Source organism: Pteropus vampyrus, unplaced genomic scaffold (assembly GCF_000151845.1).
Source record: "Pteropus vampyrus isolate Shadow unplaced genomic scaffold, Pvam_2.0 Scaffold14, whole genome shotgun sequence".
NCBI lineage: Eukaryota > Metazoa > Chordata > Mammalia > Chiroptera > Pteropodidae > Pteropus > Pteropus vampyrus.
Window position 1 is genome coordinate 9867589 of NW_011888795.1, and position 19685 is coordinate 9887273.

Here is a 19685-nt window from a genome sequence, read left to right on the forward strand (position 1 = left end):
AAAAGGAAATCCCAACTAGTCATGACTCACATTATATAATAAAAGGAAGCATGCCTGTATCAGGAAAGCTTTGGCTAATTGCCTTCTAAAGAGTTATTATAGAGATGATCATTTGTAATATCCTTTTGAGGGGCTTTTGGACAATGTATATGTATTGGGTGGTGCCTTGAGTAGAAGTTTTTGAAAGATGCAGAAATAGTCTTCAAAATGGTAGCTTCTTCTAATCTCAAGCCCTTTTAAGAGATAAAAGTTTAACATGAAGTCGAATACATTTCTACAGGGAGTCAAAAAATATATAGTTGAGGTTTGTAGCTCTCTGATGATCCAGCTTGAGACAGGTTTCCATGCAGGTGTCTGACATGAACTGAATGACATAATTCCTGCTCGGTGCCAAAGCTTACTGTGTGCTACAGGCTTTGCACCCACTATATCATTCAGTCCTCACAACGACTGAATGAGCCATGCAGATCTTAGATAAAATATGTTGTTTGAATTAACTATCTATCAATCTTGCTATGTAACAAATTATCCTCAAATTTAGCCACTTAAAACAACAACATTTATTATCTCGGTTTCTGTGATCTGTATGCAGCTTAGTTGATGCCTCCGATTCAAGGTCTCTCATGAGGTTATGATCAAGTTGCTGGCTGGGGCTGCAATAGCATCTGAAGTCTCCACTGGGAGAGGTTCTACTTTAAGCTGATTTGCATGGCTATCTTCAGAATTCAGTTGTTCTTGGCTGTTGGCTGGAGGCCACCCTCAGTTCCTTGACACTTGGGCCTCGACATAGAGCCCCTCAGAACATAGCAGCTGACCTCCATTAGAGAGACAAAGTGAGAGAGCACCCAAGACAGAAGCTACTGTCTTTTGTAACCTAATCTCAGATGCGATAGCCCATTGCTTTTGCCATATTCTATTTGTTAGAAGTGAGTCACTAGATGCAGCCCACTCTCAAGGGGAGAGGATTTCTTGGGGAGTGAATATTAGGGGTAGAGGATCATTGGGGGGGGGGGAGCATTTTAAAGGTAACATAGTACTAATGTGTAGGTGGCAAGGCTGACCTTTTAATGAAAGTGAAACAGCGTCATTGGTGCCCTGGTGTAGGGCGATCGCTTTGTCTCTAGAGGTGATAGCTAGAACCCCAAGACTTTCCTCAAAAAGGGGCTTTGACTCAGCACTAATGTTCTACCCTCTCCTAGGTGGAGGCCTTGATGGTACATGTGGTACACTATGAAAGTGATGGGAAGGAAGGTAGGGAGGCCCAGTCTACTCCATCATCAAAGTCTTTGTTCAGCAATTACAACCATGGTTCGGGGCCAACTTAACTCCAAGGGCACTGCCGGGATGCGATTATTAATTTATTATTAATTTGATCAACTTGAGATTCCTGCTTCTATACATTTCTTCATAACAACCCTATCCTTTAGAGGTTATTATTTTTTTTACAGACAAAGAAACTTCAGCTTAGAGAGCTCAAGTAACTGCCCCAAACACATAATTAGCAAGTGCCTTAACTGAATTTCAAATTCATGTTCCTCTGCTTCCATTTTTTTGCTCTTTCCACCACATCCCTTGCTATTTGTATTGCTCCAAAAATGCTTCTCTAGGTAAGTAAATGAACCAACATGTTAGGTGGAGATATTTTGCTTTGTCCATTGGTCTGCTAGAGTGGCTGATACTGAACTATCCTTGGCAGTAACCGGCCAGCAAGTTCATAGGTTTGACAAATGTCTTCCAGAAAGTGAGGATAGGCCCATGTCATCAGCTCATCTTGCTCATCTTGTCATTGGCCTGCCAAGAGGCCCCGGGCACTGATTGTCTAAAAGCTGTGCTGAATTAGGTCAAGTTAAAAAGGAGGGACCCAGGGTCCATCTCTGTTTAATGCCATTTGGGATTAGAAATTTCCTTATTAAGAGCCCATTCCTGCCAATTTGATTCTATGAGTTGTTCTGTGATAAGAGCTCTGGGGACCATTAACAGCCTGAAATCAATATTGAGCTTTTCCAACTTGGGTGAGAGCTGTCTCCTAAAAGTTGAATTAAAGCTTGACAGCAGATCTTTAAATGTTACAGTTATTTCTAAACTGTTCTGAACAATTCCATCAGTCGAGTGATGGTGACAACAATGGTCCCTAATACAGTGGTGGCACTTCAAGCCTGTTTCTCCTCAGACATTCTATTTGACTGTGAACTCCAAACTGCCCTTTACTGGGAAGAAGCTAGCATAGAGTTCCCAGTGGGTACTCAGCAGGTAGATGGCTCTCATCTGGGGGAGAGGAAGGGATGCCATTTTTGTGTACTGTATTGGTTATGCTCTCAGACTGTTCCACGAATTAAGATCAGTCGGTCACCTTGCAAGGAGTCCAAAACATCATCCAGAACAGGATATAAATAATTGTGGAGGGAAAAGAGCATCCTGCCAGGAACCTAGGCATCTGATGGTAATTACTAAGAACTATTGTAATGCGGAGGTAACTTCATCCCTGGTAGGGAAAACAGGGGAAGATTCCCAGGAGTATAATTAGGAAGTGTATAGCTCACAAGGCGGCAGCAAGAACGTGTATCTCCCAAACTCTCTGCTTAAACCATGGAGTGACCAGTTCTGGGTGCCTGCTGGTCTCCATGACCAGGGTCAAGTTCCTCCCTTAAGCCTGTGATACGGCAACTAAAAAAAGGAAAGGAAAGTGCTTTCTAAAAGTACTTACATTGTCTGATTTCTGCATTCTTTATTGGCTTCTGTTTGAAATGCAGGCTTCAAACTCTGCTGAGTTTTTTGTTTTTAATTTCAAAACCAAGAATCCTGTGGCTGTCCTCTGGTCCCTATAAGGCTGGCTGATTTAACTCTCTGGTGCTCATTAAATGAGCCTTCCTCAGAACCCCTGGAGCTGAGTGTCTCAGGTCCTGGGTCCATAACCAACCCCATCTGGCTTCTCTTTGGCACCCTGGTCAGCCCAGGCCCATGTGGCAGGGAGCAGAAGTCACTGACAGGAGCCTTTGGCTCCTTTCTGCTCCCATCTGATCAGTCAGGTTCTCTTTCCGCTCACTTACTTCTCCTTTGAGACAGAGTGAGGGCTAGGGTTAGGGTTCACCTTCTCCTCTCCCCACTTCTAGTGAAGCTTCTGTCTCCTCTCCTCATTACTAGTCTTTCTCTTTGTCTGCCATTCCACTTCTTCTCTTTCTCTCTCTCCCTGCCCCCACACACATGCACGCACACAGTGTGTGTTGTCCTGTGCAGAACCTGGTCCTTTCCAGCTATGCCCACAGCTTCTGGCCTTTTCCATAGGAGGCAGCAGCCATCTCTGGCCTGGGATGGGAGTTTTTAAGATAGAAGTGGGTGGCTCTTAGCCAGGAGAGTACAATGCTCAGTCCCTCACCGATGTGAGCCTGGAGGGAGGGAATCCAGGGAGGGCCTGCCTGTTGGGTCTCCCTGAGGCCCCCTGAGTGATTCTCACAGGGAGTATTCTCTAAGCTCATTTCGGTCCCACATCAGGGATGGGTGATGGGCCAGCTGAGGATCCCTGAGCCACACCAGCTCCTCTCCACAGGGCACCATCATCTTGCCCAATTTGGCCTCTGTGCTCTATGACCCTGAGTGTTGGGAGACCCCCCAACAGTTCAACCCCGGCCACTTCCTGGACAAGGATGGAAACGTCCTGGTCAACGAGGCCTTCCTGCCATTCTCTGCAGGTACTGGGCACAGCATTAGATCATGGGTCATGGGTAAGGGTTGTGGTGGGACAGACAAAAGGACAGCTCCCACTCTCTGACTTTTCCCTCTGCTTCCAGGATATCGGGCGTGCCCAGGGGACCAGCTGGCTCGGATGGAGCTTTTCCTGATGTTTGCCAACCTCCTTAGGACCTTTCCATTCCAACTTCCAGACGGGAGCCCGGAGCTTAGGCTGGAGTACATCTTTGGGGGCACTCTCCAGCCCCAGCCCCAGAAGATCTGTGCAGTGCCCTGTCTGAGCTGCCCCAGCCCAGGTCCTAGATAGGAGGGCCTGTAGCCAGGTCGGGGTGTGGCTATAGTGTTTTCTTAGTGTCTCTCAGTTCTTGCAAAATTGGAGAAGAACAAGAGTTCACCCAGCTTGGCTGCTCATGGTTTCCCCTAACAAGGCTTGCAGAGTGACACTGGAGAGTATATTTATTAAGGCTTCTACAAAGGGAGCTCAGTTTCGGTAGTTCAGTTCTTAGGTTAGTTATGCTTTGACAGGGAAGGATTTTACAAGATTAGTTAAGGTTTGGCATTGAGTCATTGCACAAGGTTAATTTGGGGAGTCAAGCCCCACAAGGTAGCAGCTAAGTAGGCTCAGAGAGAAAAGCAAAACTAGAAATATAACAATGTGTCCAAATTCTACTGATGTTGTCACCTGCCTGATAAGCCCTCAACTGAGCAGTTTATTTTCTGCCCTCTCCTGCCATCTCCTGACCAAAGGGAAGAAGTGCAGGCTCCTGCAGCCCTAGGACCAGGCAAGATCTCCCCTAGCCTCTGTGTCAGGCAAAGCCAGCAGCAGCCAATGCACTTTTTCCCCACTGGTTCTCCACCAAGGACTCCCTTTAGTTCCTCCCAAAGATCCCCTAGTTTTGAAACATTGTGTCTCCAGATGTCTTGTTTATTTAAAAAGAATAACTTGTATTAAGGAAATGCAAATTAAAATCAAAATAAGTTACCACTACACACCTATTAGAATTGCTAAAAACAAACCCTGATAATTCCAAGTACTGGAACTCTCATACACTGCTGGTGGGAATGTAAAATGGTACAACAACATTGGAAAAACAGTTTGGCAATTTATTGTACAATTAAACATTACACCATACAACCCAGCCACCTCACCCCTAGGTGTTTAACCAAAAGAAATGAAAATATATGTTCAACCCAAAAACATACTGTATGATTCCATTTCTACGATACTCTTGAAAAGACAAAACTATATGACATGAAACAGATAAGTGGTAGCTAGGGTCTGGGAGTAGGGCTATGGGTTGACTATAAAGGGGCGCAAGGGAAATTTCTGGGGCGATAGAAATTTTCTGTATCATGATTGTGGTAATCGTTACCTATGTGTTTGTCAAAAAATCAGTAAATTGTACACTTAAGGGTGAATATTATTGTATATAAATCATATTTCAATAAATCTGACTTCTAAGAAAGGAATGTCTTACCTTTCTCCTTTGAGTTATTTAAAAGATGAACATATGAATAAACTAATGTTTCTTATTAGTAGGATATCAATCATTACTGCTACACTGAGCTGGGAGAATTCCAGCCAGAAATCAGGAAACTTGATGTACTAACCAGCCTCTGGATTGTTTGCGAGCAAATGTACAAGTTCCTCTAGGCTTTTTAAGATCTTGAAGCTTTCTCACAGACACCCCAGGTTCTATGTGGAACCATACTCAGGGTCTGGAGAGTCCAGACTGGGATCCACTGGGCATTTGGGTCCGAGAAAGGAGCAGAAAACCTGGAGTCCTCCTGCCTGGGAGATCCCCACCCAAGGTTGACAGCGGTCTGTGACCCAGGCAGACCCTAAGGTGGAGAAAACAAAGCAGACCCTAACAACTGCTTCTTGCCTCACTCTCCTAACCCTCTGTCAGTTCTCTCCTCTTTAGAGCCACTGTGGTATAAGAGACAAATTTGGTCTTTGTCCCCTATTCCTGGCACAAAACTCCTCAAACCCTTGGGATTTCCACGTGATAGGAGTGTCTTTTGTCATTCATAAGAAGCCCCTTTTGACTTAATGCTAATGAGGTGATTTAGGGTGGAGCCCCCAAATAGCCTCATAATGGGGCTGGTCACCAGAAAGACCAAGAGACTAAAGGGTTGGGAACTTTCAGTTCCACGTAGAGAAGGGTTGGGGAGAGGCTGCAGATTAAACAAATGATTCTGACACTATGTTCAGGAAGTGTCAGAACTGAGTTAATTTCCTGGTGGTGTTGCAAAATACTAATTGGAGCCCCTATCTGGAGCTCACAGCACCCTCTAACGCCCATCTCTACCACCATCCAGCTTCCTGTCTTTGATCCTGCCTGATCCCCCACCCCTGCCCCATATTACTGCATGTAAAGGCCAACTCCTCCAGGAAGCTTTCGCTCACACGGTCTTTGACCTGGGTTGAAATCCCAGGTTTGCTATTGATAACCCAACACTTGTGTACCTTGGATTTCCTCATCTGTCAAATGGGACGACAATAGGAGTTCTCCCTTAGAATTGTTATGAGTTACAATGTTCAGCACAGAGCCTGGCACGTGATAAGTGCCCAGTACATGTTGGTGGGGATCTCCTTCACCAAAACACACACATAAGCACTTCACATTTTTGTTTATGGCCCTAAAATAAAAACCATAATGAGAGGAACCCTTCCCCTTGTAGATAGGCTTTCACCACAGTTTCTATTTATTATCTCATAATGATATGATAGCTACTATGTGTTGAGTGCCAACCATGTGCACCTGGATACCTCACACATACCAAGTCAATTAATCATTAAAGTGACAAGGTAGAAATTATCAACTAAATTTCTAGGATTAAAAGAGATTCAGTACAGTCCTACCCAAGATGTGCTACTTTGGCATGTGGATTATTTTAAGCTGAAGGCAACTGAGATACTGTGGGCTCACAAGAAACTTTTATCTCGCCCTTAATGAATCTAAATTAAGGCCTTCCCCATAAAAAGAATTATTACCAGAAACAACTTTTTAAGACTTCTCCACAGAGCAGGGCAAACATCTAATTACTGAACATCTATCTGCTCTTCTTATTGTCTCGTGAATGACTTTTCACTTCCCTGTGAAGCCCCAAGGCGACTTACTCATCCTTAGCTCAGAATGTCCTATAAACCTCCTTTAACTTTCTGTCTCTGAACCTCTCATTTATGTGGGGTCTCTGACTCTCTCATCTATGTGGGGTTTTCATACATACATGTGCAATTAAATTTGGTTATTTTCTCTTGTTAATCTGTCTTGTGTCTATTTGATTATAAAACCAGCTGGAAGAACCTAGAATTGTAGGGGAAAACTTCTTCCTTTCTCACAAAAGTAGAAGTGTCAGAATATCAATAAGCCTCAGTTTTTTTCATCTGCAAAGTGGGGATAATAATGCTAACTCATTTGGATGACATAAGACTACATTAAATATAATACTATATATAGAGAACCCTAAAGAATTCGCCAAAAAACTATTAAAACTAATAAATGGATTCAGTAAAGTACAAAATTAGAAATCAATTGCATTTTTATACACCAATGACAAACTATCAGGAAGAGAAATTAACAAAACAATCTCATTTACAATTGCATCAAAAAGAATAAAATATCTAGGAATAAATTTAACCATGGAGGTAAAAGACCCGCACTTGGAAAACTATAAGACATTGAAGAGAGAAGTTGAATAAAGTACATATAAATGAAAGGATATAGTGTGCTCATGAATAGGAAGAATTAACATTATTAAAATGTCCATACTACCCAAAGCAATCTACAGATTCAGTGCAATACTTATCAAAATACCAATGGCATCTTTCACAGAATAAGAAGAAATAATCCTAAAATTTATATAGACCCCGATAACCAAAGCCATCTTGAGAAAGAACAAAGTTGGAGGTATCATGTTACCTAATATCGAACTATACTATAAGCCTAAAGTAATCAAAACAGTATGGTACTGGCATAAAAACAGACACACAGATTAGTGAAACTGAATAGAGACCCAGAAATAAACCCATGCCCATATGTCAATTAATCTGTAACAAAGGAGGTAAGTATTCATGATGGTGTATAGACAGTTTCTTCAATAAATGATGTTGGGAAAACTGGACAGACACATGCAAAAAAAATGAAGCTGAATCACTTTCTTACACCATATACAAGATTTAACTCAAAATGGATTACTGACTTAAATGTAAGACTCGAAACCATAAAACTCCTAGAAGAAAACATAAGCAATAAACATTTTGACATTACATTATGTAATGTAATGATATTATATTAGTAATATATATATATATTTTTATATGTCTCTTTGGGCAAAGGAAACAAAAGAAAAAAATTTTAAAAATGGGACTACATCAAACTGAAGAGTTTTTGCACAGTGAAGGAAACCATCAACAAGACGAAAAGACAACCTACTAAGAAGGAGAAAATACTTGTCAATAATACATTGGATAGGAGTTAATATCCAACATATATAAGGAATTCATCTAACTTAACACCGAAAAAAACCCAAACAATCTGATTAAAAAATGGGCAGAGGACCTGAATAGACATTTCTCCAAGGAGGATATACATATGGCCAATAGACATATGAAAAGATGCTCAACATCACTAATCATCAGGGAAATGCAAATTAAATCCACAATGAGATATCACTCCACACCTGTCAAAATGGCTATCATCAAAAAAAATCAACAAACAATAAGGTAGCCTGACACAATTTTATGGATGCTGGTAGAAAATATAAGACTCTTGGGTCAAAGATGAAGGGCAATTTATTTTTCACAGCAATAGCATTAGCCATAATGTCAGCATTTTTGTCCATCATTTTCTCTGGAAACCCTTCTCCCTGCCTCCCATATTTTTCCCTCCTCTAAACTCCCACAGAGCCTGTTTCTCTGATAATAGCACTTCTCCCATTGGATTGTAATTGCCTGTTTATTTACTTGATCTCTTCTCCCCCAATAGGGATCTCTGTGAGGTCAGAGACAATGTCTTTTAAAGTACATCTCAGAATTAGTGCATTGTCTGACATACCGTAGGTATGCTTAATAAGTATTTATGTAATGGATATGGTACTATTATAGTGATATGCATATAAAAGCAGTATAAAAGCACAAATGAAGGTCATCTCAATTAGAGTGAAGGTCTAGGAAAGGCCTTAAAGGAAATCAGAATATGTCATCCCAAAATATGCCTCTTTGATATAAAAGTTATTTTGAACTGAAGGCAATTAAGAAGCAGTAAATGCAGAAAATGTCCCCCCTAAAGGCAGGAAATAAATGTCTTCCTTCCTGCAGACAGATCCTTACAAGCCCAGAGGCCAGACACGAGACACCAGAGCAATCCTGACACAAACCTTGTTAAACTAATTCTTACACTACTAGTTAAGGAAGATAAGGAGTACTTAGCCCTAGGTGGACTAGCCCTAGCCCACATGTCATTGTCTTGTCAATTATTCACAGATTACTGTTCTCTTGTCTAAAGAGCATAAAAGCTTCCTGCTCTGGTCATTTCATTTTATTCCCTTGTGAAGATTCCACGTACTTGGAAAAATTCAGTAAAATTTGCGTGCTTTTTCTCCTGTTAATTCATTACTGTCAGTTAATTTTCAGACCTGGTAGGGATCCTAAGAGGGTCAAGGAAAATTTTTTCCTCCCTTACAGGCTCTAAAAGAAGTGATCATTGCCGTTGGTCTGAAGGACAAGTTGCTTAGGTAGATTGAGAAGGGAGAGAAGGGAAAGGTGTCTCAAGCAGTGAGAATGGTATGTGAACTGGGAGAAGTAGGAATTTGGAAGGAGCGGATGCCTTTCAGAAACTGCAAGTGACTCAGTATGGCTGCAGGTAGGGTCCAAGGGAGTGACAGACTGGCAGTAAATAAAGCTGACTCACAGGTAGCGAGGGCTGAATCATGAAGTTTGAATTTTATCTAGAATCCAGATTTTCATTTCAGGCGTAGACTTTTTCTTAAAAGATATGAAGCACATTTTCTCAAGTTTGTCATAACATGAAATGGTGAGATGCAGAAAAAAATAGTAATTTAAGTAAACTTGGGTTGCTATGCCGTTTCCTCCATGCACTTTCTGAACCTCCGAATCACTGCAAAAACAGTAATGTCAATTAATGTAATGGGTTTGGGGAGGATTATTGCAACAACTTAGGGAAAGTGTCTAGAACATGGCATTACTCATTAAATGCTAGTTTTCTCTCCTCTTTTTCCTCTGGGCCTCACCTGCAAATGGAGTGAAGGCGGGGCCGCCCTCCCACTCTCCTCCTAGGTCCGGATTTAGCGGTTGGGAAAATCCGCAGCCCGACGGCGGGTCCCGGGTCCCTCCAGTCGGTCCGGCCTCGGCTCAGCCGCGCGGGGGCGCTCTAAGCTGCTCCTCGGCGCTCTATGGTTCTTCATTCGCCCCGGAAGTGGTTTGAGGCAGGGGTTGGCGAGGTCGGGCCATGGTGGGGCAGAGGTTGGAAAGATGGCGTGGCGAGGCTGGGCGCAGAGAGGCTGGGGCTGCGGCCAGACTTGGGCTCCGCTGGGGGGCAGCCGCGGCTGCGAAGAGCTTTTTGAGGCCCAGGGCCCCCCGCGGTTTCTCAGACGCAGGTAATGACGGTCACTCCGGGCTTCTCGCCCCTCGGCCGCGCAACTCCAGCCGCATATCCACAGGGGCGGAGGCCCTGCAGGCCTCTGGTGCTGCCCCAGGCTCACCCCTCTCCTCACCTGCTCCTTCTTCTCTCCCTCTCCCTTTCTTCTCTCGCCTTCCTCTGTCCAGTCCTCGCTTCGCGCCGCGCCACCATGCCCAGGACCGGCTCTCGGTGAGCCGGCACTGTCGCCTTTCCCATCGGGAGGGACTTGAGGGAAAGGGGAACTAACTAATCTCTGAAGGTTTATTGCTTGCCACGCCTCATAATCCCATGAGGAAGTTATTGGACTCGTTTTTAAAAACATTTTGGTCTTTTTATTTGTTGTGCACTTTTTTAAAAAAAGTGTAGTTGGCATACACTATTATATTAGTTTTAGATGTACATTATAGTGTTTCTACATTTATATACCTTACAATAGGATCACAACAATATGTCTAGTAACCGTCTGTCACCATACAAAGTCATCATTGGCTGTATTCCCTGTGTTGTACATCTCCTTGACTTATTTTATAACTGGAAGTTTGTACCTCTTATTCCTCTTCACCCTTTTCTACCCATTCCTGCACTTATTTTTGAGTAAAGTAGTTACACAGCAGGTAGAGTGATAGAACTGAGATTTTATTGTCTATCAGTCTTTATCAATCCTGTTCTGCAAATTACCTTCTTTAGCGTTTATAGAGCCCAAAGGAAGATGGAATCAGAGGAGGGCATCATTTTGCCTCTTGCAGAGTCATAGGAGAGGCTTTTTTTTTTTTTTGCATTGAGTCAGTGGCCTATTTGGATTCCAGATGATTTGGGAAGAAAATTATTCAAGTCTTCTTGAGTAGAAGCTGTATGAAGAGTATGATTTATCAGTATTTGCTTCTTTTGCATTAGAATAATTCATTTCTAAATTGAGAGAATAGAAAAATCCAACTGTCCAAGCTTTTGATTGATATGTATTTGGCTGTGAAACTTGTTCCTGCTCTTTAATCCATAGTTGCAGTCTTCCCAGTTTCTGACTCGATTAGATTGATGCCTTGAAATCCACCAGGTAGTGGTAGCAAGGAACATGAAGTGTTTATCAACACAGGGGCTAGCTAGTGGTAAATAATTGAGGTTTCAATATGGTGGAGTCATTGCCTAATCTTAAAGATCACTGGCAACGTTTGTAGAATATATTCTCAGGATCTACCCAGTTCTATTAACTCAGAAGGAGGAGGCGGGGAAAGAAGAGTGGAATAACCTGTAGTTCTAATAAGCACTCCAAGTGAATCGGATCAGGGACTTGTGAAAAACATGCATACATTATACCTTAACTTCATGGTACACTTTAACATGGACTGTGTGGCACTGATCTTAAACTCCTGGGGAGGTGGAGAATGAGGTCATGTGGAGGTGACGGATTTCAGTGGTCCTGGTTTACTTCAAATCTTGGACAAAGTTGCAGGCTTGAGGGGAAAGAAAAATGAATATGGCAAAAAGTATTAAATATTAAAGATATGCATTAAGAAGGGAAGGCAAAAGAAAAATGATTGAGGAGCCTCTAGTAAAAATAGGAGACCATTTGAAAAAAACGATGTGATGTTGATTAGTATCTAATCTTTTTAGAGTTTGCCATTTCTCTGTAAAGTTTGAAAATGACATTTTTGTGGTTGCATAGAAACGTGCATTAAGGAAAATGCAGGTAAGGCTGAAATAGAGTATATGCCTACTTGCTTATGGAAATAAGCACTTGAAAGTTAATAGGGAACATAAGTTACCATGTATCACTTTATTAGGTCTACTTTGACTTCCTGTGCTTCTGAAATTAGTATTCAGAAGAATGAAATCAGGGATATGGTTAAAAAGCAGAGTTTTGGGCCCATTCTTCATGATTCTGATGTAATAGGCCTGAAGTGTGGCTGAGAATTGCATTTTTTTTTTTTTTTTTTTTTACAATTGTTGCAGGTGGTGATACAAAACTTGGGCAAACTACTGAGCGGGCCCAAGGCAGCCCACCAGCAAAGAATGGTTTTTAAATTTTTAAAGCGTTGCAGAGCAAAACAATAATATGCAGCAGATTTAAGTTGTTCTTTACAAAGACTAAAATATACTATCTGACTCTTAACAGAAACTTTACCATTATCAAACTTCTGTCAAAACTTTTGAAAATGGTTTAGATTTGAGAGAAGCCCCTATAATTTGTCAGTTGTATGAAACTAAGAGAAGAAAATAGCTGACTGGAGCACTTACACAGAACTTAAATTTTTTAGATTGGGATGTCAGTCTTAAAATATATTTAGGTAAAATACTTGACAAATTAGTAACAGGTATATTCAATTATTTTCCCTGTTTAATTCAACATCTGTTAGCTCAAGATGGGTCTTAAAATAATTTTGGCATGCAAGAGTTTATGTAGAATTCCCTTCTCCCCTAAACACATCTCTTTTCTTTTAAGTGGGATGAATCTATTGTGTGTATCCATGGATGGATACATCTTGTCTATTGTGTGTATCCTTGGATGGATACATCTTTACATTAGGCGGTGTCTATTCAGTTTATTCACACAGATACTAAGTAACAAACATTAGTGCTGATTTGTACATATATCTAAATTACATTGTCTTTATCCTCACACCTTAAAAACAAATCATGAGGCTTAACTCACCCTTGAGCCAATACATATATAAATGTGACTTTTTCTATTTAAAAGTTATGAGACCATGTTTTAAAAACTGAACCATAACAGTTGTGTGGCTGGTGGTAAATCAGGTATTCATGAGATCTTCTCAGTTTGAACACGTTAGATTGCTTTCACAAATCACTAGTGATTCTTGGTAGAATCAAAGCAGCAAAGCTACAAAATCTGTCTTCATGAGTTTTATACTTCTGCTGACCTCCATTTGTGTTTTTTCACTTTGTTTTCCAAAGTTGTTTGAGATAAGTAACCTATTAAGTCATTTATTTTTCCATCTTATGTACCCATTTGCATGGGTAGAGCTAAAGAACCCGAGCCTGTAAATGTGATCTCAGACATTTGCAAATAGAGACATTTATCACGTTTTTCCTGTTTGGTTTTGCATTTTAAGAAATTTAAAATAAAAGCTTCCTAAAAACAGAATGTACCTTGTCATATAATGTGTGATGAAGTACTTATTACCTTTAAGAGCATCCTTGTACCAACAGAAACCCAGCTCTAACCAACCTAAGCAATTGAGGGGAATTTATTGGTTTATGCAATTAAAAAGTCCAGGGGTAGCACTGACTTCTGATGAGGCAAGATTCAGTGTTTCAGATTGTCACCAGGATTCCATTGTTTTCCCGTAGCATGGCTCTGCTTCCTAAATGTTGGTTTATTCTCCCAACATGCTATCTCGATGTTGTAAAATAGCGGTCAGCAGCTCGTGGGGCTATATACTTTTAGGTTCAAATCCAGCAGAAAAAGTTCACTTCCCCAATAGTCATGTGCTGCATAATGCCATTTTGGTCAGTGATGGACCACATATACAAAAGATTATAACAGAGTTAAAAAAAAAATTTCTGTCACCTAGAAATGACCTAGCCAACATTCCTGGTGCTGGTGGGACTGGGAGTGTGGCTGTGAGGAAGCCCTTGATGTGGTAGGGAATGGGATGTGTAGGCTGGCTTAAGCCAGTCAGGAGCTTCGTGTGCCTCCTCAAACCAAATGCCTGGAAATTCCAGGGTACTGTTAGTAGAGGAAAAGAGGTCATGGATCCTGGGAGGCAGCCAAAAATGCTCACTATTGTCACCCCTAGTGAAACTTTTCTATTGACATTTGACATTCTTTTCTTTGGGGGGAGGGGGTGTGTGTGTTACAAATCCAAATTTTTGTTAATGCTAGTCAGATAGGATTAACCTGTAGAGAACCATTATAATTTAACTAGAAACATGGATGGACTTGTGAGGAGTTAGGTTCTAGCTCCTTGCTATTCAAAGTGGTTCAAGAACCAGCAGTTTAGGCCTCATCTAGGACAGGGGTTAGCAAACTTATTTTGTAGAAGGCTAGGTAGAGCATAGCGCACCATTCACATGGTCTCTGCCACATATTCTTTTCTCTTCAACTTTTTAAGAATGCAAAAACCATTCTTAGCTGGAGGGCCAAATCCACCCTGCAGGCCATGGTTTGTCAATTTATAATTTAAGAGCTTGTTTAGAAATGCAGAATTTCAGATTTACTCCACCCCAGACCTACTGAATTAGAATCCGATTTTAACAAGGTCCCCAGGTGATTTCTATGTACACTGAAGTTTTTTCCAAACTCGTGTTAGATTGCAACGCTGGCTACACATGAGAATCACCTTGGGGAGCTCTTAAAAAATGCTGGTGCCTCAGTTCCACCCTTGGAGATTCTGATTTAATTGGTATGAAGTGGAGCCATAGTATTTTTAAGTACAGCATACCTCGGAAATATTGTGGTTTATGTTCCACATCACCATAGTATTGCAATAAAGTGAGTCTTAATCTTTTTGCTGGTGGAGGGTATTGCCTTCAATTTATTTAAAAAAAAAATGCAGTACCTGTAAAGTATAATAACATGAGATATGCCTGTATGTTTAAGAGCTCACCAGGCAATTCTAATGTGTAGTATAAGGAAGGGAAAGCTGTTTTGCCTTTACCAATCTTAGATTCATTTGCTGAGGCCCTGTAAAGCAGACTGACAAAAAATTACAAGGGAAAAACCAAGTTTATGAACATGCGCATAGTGCATACATGGGTGTACTCAGTGATGAGTAATCCAAAGGGGTGGTTAGAACTTGGGCATTTTAACAAAAGAACAACAAAGTTTTAGAAAAATGACAAGACAAATGGAAAGGACTTTGAGTTTCTACGGTAGCAAATTGTGGGAAGGTACTGTAGTAGGGAACTGATAGAAGATAAGGGCTAGTTAGTAAAGTTTGTTATCCAGATTCCTCTGGTGCCTTCTCTGGGCTCATAAGGGTTTCAAGTTGTCTCATGATTAACTTCTGTCCTTCCTGGTATAGAGGGGAGAGTGGGTACATCTTTACAAATTTATATCCTGCTTTCAGGCAAATAGGGGCAGGACACAGCCTCCCTTTGTATTGCTCCTCGGTTGCCTTCAGTTCAAAATAATCCATTTGACCAAGTGGCATATTTTGCTGATCTTCAGGAACCAAGATTGAGAATTGGTGTTCTAGACTAACTTTCGGAGTTATAACTGCCTCTGCCACAACTGAGGTGGTAGGTGTATTTATTCGTTTGTTTATTTTTATCTTTATTTATTTATTTTCTGGGGTGGTAGATTTAAAAACATGGCCACGATAATTTGCAGCTCCTCATCCACAGTTGGAATCTGTTTCCCTATTGCTTGAAGCTGGGTTAGCCTTGTGACTTGCTTTGACCAGTAATAGCATATGGCAGAAGTAATGTGCAAAGTCCAGAGTCTGGGCCTCTAGAGCCTTGTAGTTCTAGCTTTTTGCCTATTGGAACACTCCCACTGCCATGGTAAAAGCCCCTGCTAGACTGTTGATTACTAAGAGACCATTTGGAGAGAGATGGCCAGCTGACAACCAGTACTAAGGCTTCAAATATGGGAGTGAGGGCATCTTATACTCCAGCTCCATCTGAGCAATCAAATGACTGGCTGCATGAGTGACCGCACTCAAGCTCCTCAGAAGAACTGCCCAGCTGAGGGCAACTAACTTACAGAACTATGAGAAAGGATAAATTATGGTTTTAGAGCAATTAAGATTTGGAGCAGTTTGTTATGCAATAATAAATAATGAGACAACTGGAGAAGCTGTTGCCAAACAGGATCTCCTGACCAGAGTATAAGTATGCTACCTCTACCATTATTTTCACTAGCAAAATTGATGCCTCATATCCTTCCTGGTCACCAAACTCAGTTCTCACATCAGTGTATTCTGCCAGTGTATCTGATTAGCGGACCCTGATCTCATCTGGAACCCTAACTATAAGGATACCTGGGAAATACAGTTTTTAGCTTTTTAGTCCTTGTAGCATATGAATGTACCCTAGGTAATAGGAATAGATGTTCAATGAGCCAAAACATAGTATTTCTATCCAACATGTTCTGTATGTCCAACTGTATTCCCAGTACATATATTCTTAATATACGTATCTGCATCTGAAGTTAACTCTGGGTCCACCTTGTATAACATGTTCGTGGTATCCTGAGGCTTACACTTCTGTTCAGATTCTCAAGGTACGTATTTTTCTACGCAAAAGGTCTGGCTTTACTTCAAGTCCATATTCCCAACCTGGTGTGTGTGTATTTCTTTTCAAGCATTGTGCTTCAGAATCTTAAATGAGTCGATGAGCTGTAGAAGTAATCTTTCATTAGAACTGGGTGAGTACATATCCTGTAGTGTTAAGCTATTGGAGATATAAAGGAATCTCATCTTTCCTATTTCTTGGTCTAATAAAAAAATTGATACCAGAAACCAACAACACTGGTTACAATTTGTGATCTTTAATGGAAGCATATTCCCATCACTTTGTCACATTTTTCTTTTATTTTTTGGCCCAAAGTGGTGGTGTTACTTTATTTACTAGACCTAGCTCCAAGTAATTTTGGGATAGTTAATAAAAAATCAAATGCAATTGCAAAGGATTAACATCTGACACTTTAAAGATGTTATCAGCTAGGCATGCCTTTGGCTATAAATATATTGTTTAAATAAATAAAGGTATTTAGCATAAGATGATTGGAAGCAGGTCCAATCTGGCTACTGTCTTTGCTCAGTGGCTCAGAAAATGTCAAGGTTAGTATCTGAATCCCTTGGCCTTCCTCTTGGCATTCAAGCTGACTGTCTCAGCTCTAGGCATTACATCCTTATTCAAGGCAAAAATAAGGGAGAGGGTTGCAACATCAGTGATATATCCATTTTTATCAGATTAGTAAAACCTTTCCAAGAGGCTTCTAAAAAATTCTTAAGTCTCTTTTTGTCAGACTCTGTAATATGGTTATAGAGGAGGCTGGAAAAGGGAAGATAATTATTAGCTCTGTAGACAAAGCAAGCAAAAGAATAGAAATAGAAATAGATGTGGGGTTAGCTATTCAACAGTATTTGCTAAAGAATATTCATAAGACTGGTAACAGTTCAGAGCCTTTCAGAGCAACAGTTGCATTGTTTGAATAAGTATATCGCTTCCCAAAATGGATTTCTTTGAAAGGAGCAGCACTTATTTGGAAGTACAAATTCTGGATTATTATAAGTTTTAAGGCAAATTATCACCATCCTCACCATGTGATTTCTGAGAAGTTGAACTAGAGAGTGGACTCAAGAGTGCTGAAGAAAGAGCATTCTAAGCAAGTAGTAGTAGCTATACCATTTTTGAGTTTCATTTGTTTCCGGATGCCTACTAGTCACCACCTGGATGTCCAAGTTCTAAAAATAATCCTGTGTTAGAATTTACATATGGTAAAATATATAATTATTAAGTGTATAGCCCATGCATTCTGACAAATGTATACACCTGTGCAACCATCACCTAAAGATAATTTCCATCACTCTAGAAAGTTCCCTCTTGCCCCTTTCCAGCCAAGTCTCACCACTTCAGGCAACCACTATTGATTATTATCACCATAGAGTATTTTTGCCTGTTCTTCAGCTTCATATTTATAAGTGGAATCACACAATACCATAGTATGTACTCTTTTGTTTGACTCTTTTTGCTCAATAATGTCTTTGAGATTCATCTATGATGTGTGATCAGTAGTTTTTTGCTAAGTATTACTCCATTGTGTAAATATACCACAGTTTATCCTTTCCCCTTTCATGGAAATTTAAGTTCCAATTTTTAGCTATTAGAATAGAGCTGCCTTGACCACAAGCATTTTAAACAGTACTGAAGAGGAAATTGTTCATCTCTCATCTTCCAGTTTCCTTTTTTGGTGCCTGTGATTTTCTTTGTCTTAGTGAATAGTACCACTTTCTTTTCAGTTATTCAAAATAAAACTAACAGTGTTCTTGACCCCTTCTAACAGGTAATTGACCTTTTCTTTATTAGGGGCTGGGCTTGGTGGTAGAGATACAAAGAATGTGGAAGTGATAATCTAGTTGTGGTACAGGCAATAATTGAGATAGGTATACAAGTATATACTAGATGCTTTAGGAGTACAAAGGAGACACCCAGCCTGGGGAAGTTAAGAAAGGCTTTCTGGAGGGGGAGATAACTTGAATTCCAAAGGGCACAAAAGTTACCAAAGGGAAAGATGTACCAGAACAAGGGAGTAGCACTGCCGAGTTTGAGAGGGTGCTTAGAAATTATGGGGTTTAAAGCAGGGAAATGATACTATGTGTTTAATAAAATTTGGAGGATGAATTGGATTAGGGTAATATTGGAAACAATGAGATCTGTTAGGAAATGGTAGACTATTCCAAGCCAGATGGGATGAGCTGAAGAGTTATATTGGAATTAGGGAGAGATTTTTGGCTCTGATAGAGTGTTTGAGGAGAAGTAATATGAGGAAAGAGGAAGAACATGTAACATATTAAAAAAAAAAAATTTGAAGTTAGGTAAGCTGTTGCTGTAATCCAGACATGAGGTAAGGGACTAGACTAGGAATGAAAAAAAATTTTTTTATTTGACAGGGTTGGTTTTTAATTGGACAGTAGAATAGAGAACTCAGATGACTTCAGGATTTTTAACCCAAGTGATTGAGAGAATTGTGGTCCCACTGAAAGAATGCAAAAGTCAGAAAATGGAGCTGTTCGTAGACGGGGATGGGTATTAAAGTAATGGGGAGCATAGCAAAGTGGAAAAACTTAATATATTATAGTTGGAAATACAAGACAAGAAAATTGAAGTTAGGACTAAAGAAATATATTTGGGTCATTTACATGCTTAGAAGTCATCCCGGCCACAGAAATGAAGTCTTTAACTCAACCACAGTGTTTCAGGGGGCTGGATTACAGAGGTGAGAAGGCCTGTCTGATTTCTGCTTTAAAGGAGCTGTGAGTCTAGGAAGATACTATATTTATAAAGTACAATGAAAACAAACAGGAAGGGGCCTCTACATTGTCTACCTAGGGGAAGTTACAGTTTTACAAATTAAAAAAAAAAAAAAGCTTCAGGAATTTATATGGGTTGAGTTTGAATGGAGAGTGTGTATAGGAACTATTGGATTCTTTAAGCAAATCTGTTACTAAGGGAAAGGAGAAAAGTGGAAGCCACCAGGAAAGTGAATTTGAAAAGCAGGGAATGCAGTCTTACAGGAGTTAGATGCTGACAGGTGTAATTAGTAGTGTCAGATGTTTTGAGGAGGTCAAGCTATAGGGACTCAAACAATTAAACCCTTTACAAAACATTTGGTGGTGTCCCCAAAACTGGTAGCGAAATGAATAGGGAGATTAGTGGGGGAATATCCATCAA

At 40.6% G+C, this 19685-nt stretch overlaps 1 protein-coding gene across 6 annotated transcripts in view; it reads left to right on the forward strand.

Annotated features, from left to right (window-relative positions):
* The first annotated feature begins 10124 nt into the window (after nt 1-10124).
* Nucleotides 10125-19685, forward strand: part of PARL (presenilin associated rhomboid like) — a 51681-nt gene continuing 42120 nt past the window's right edge. For 3 of the 6 annotated variants that reach the window (XM_011382572.2, XM_023526211.1, XM_023526216.1), the window contains exon 1: nt 10125-10305. In XM_011382572.2, coding sequence (XP_011380874.1) covers nt 10181-10305 — 125 coding nt within the window. In that variant the 5' untranslated portion in view covers nt 10125-10180. The remainder of the gene's footprint in view (nt 10306-19685) is intronic. The other 3 variants (XM_011382590.2, XM_023526212.1, XM_011382580.2) reach the window with 3 other exon arrangements.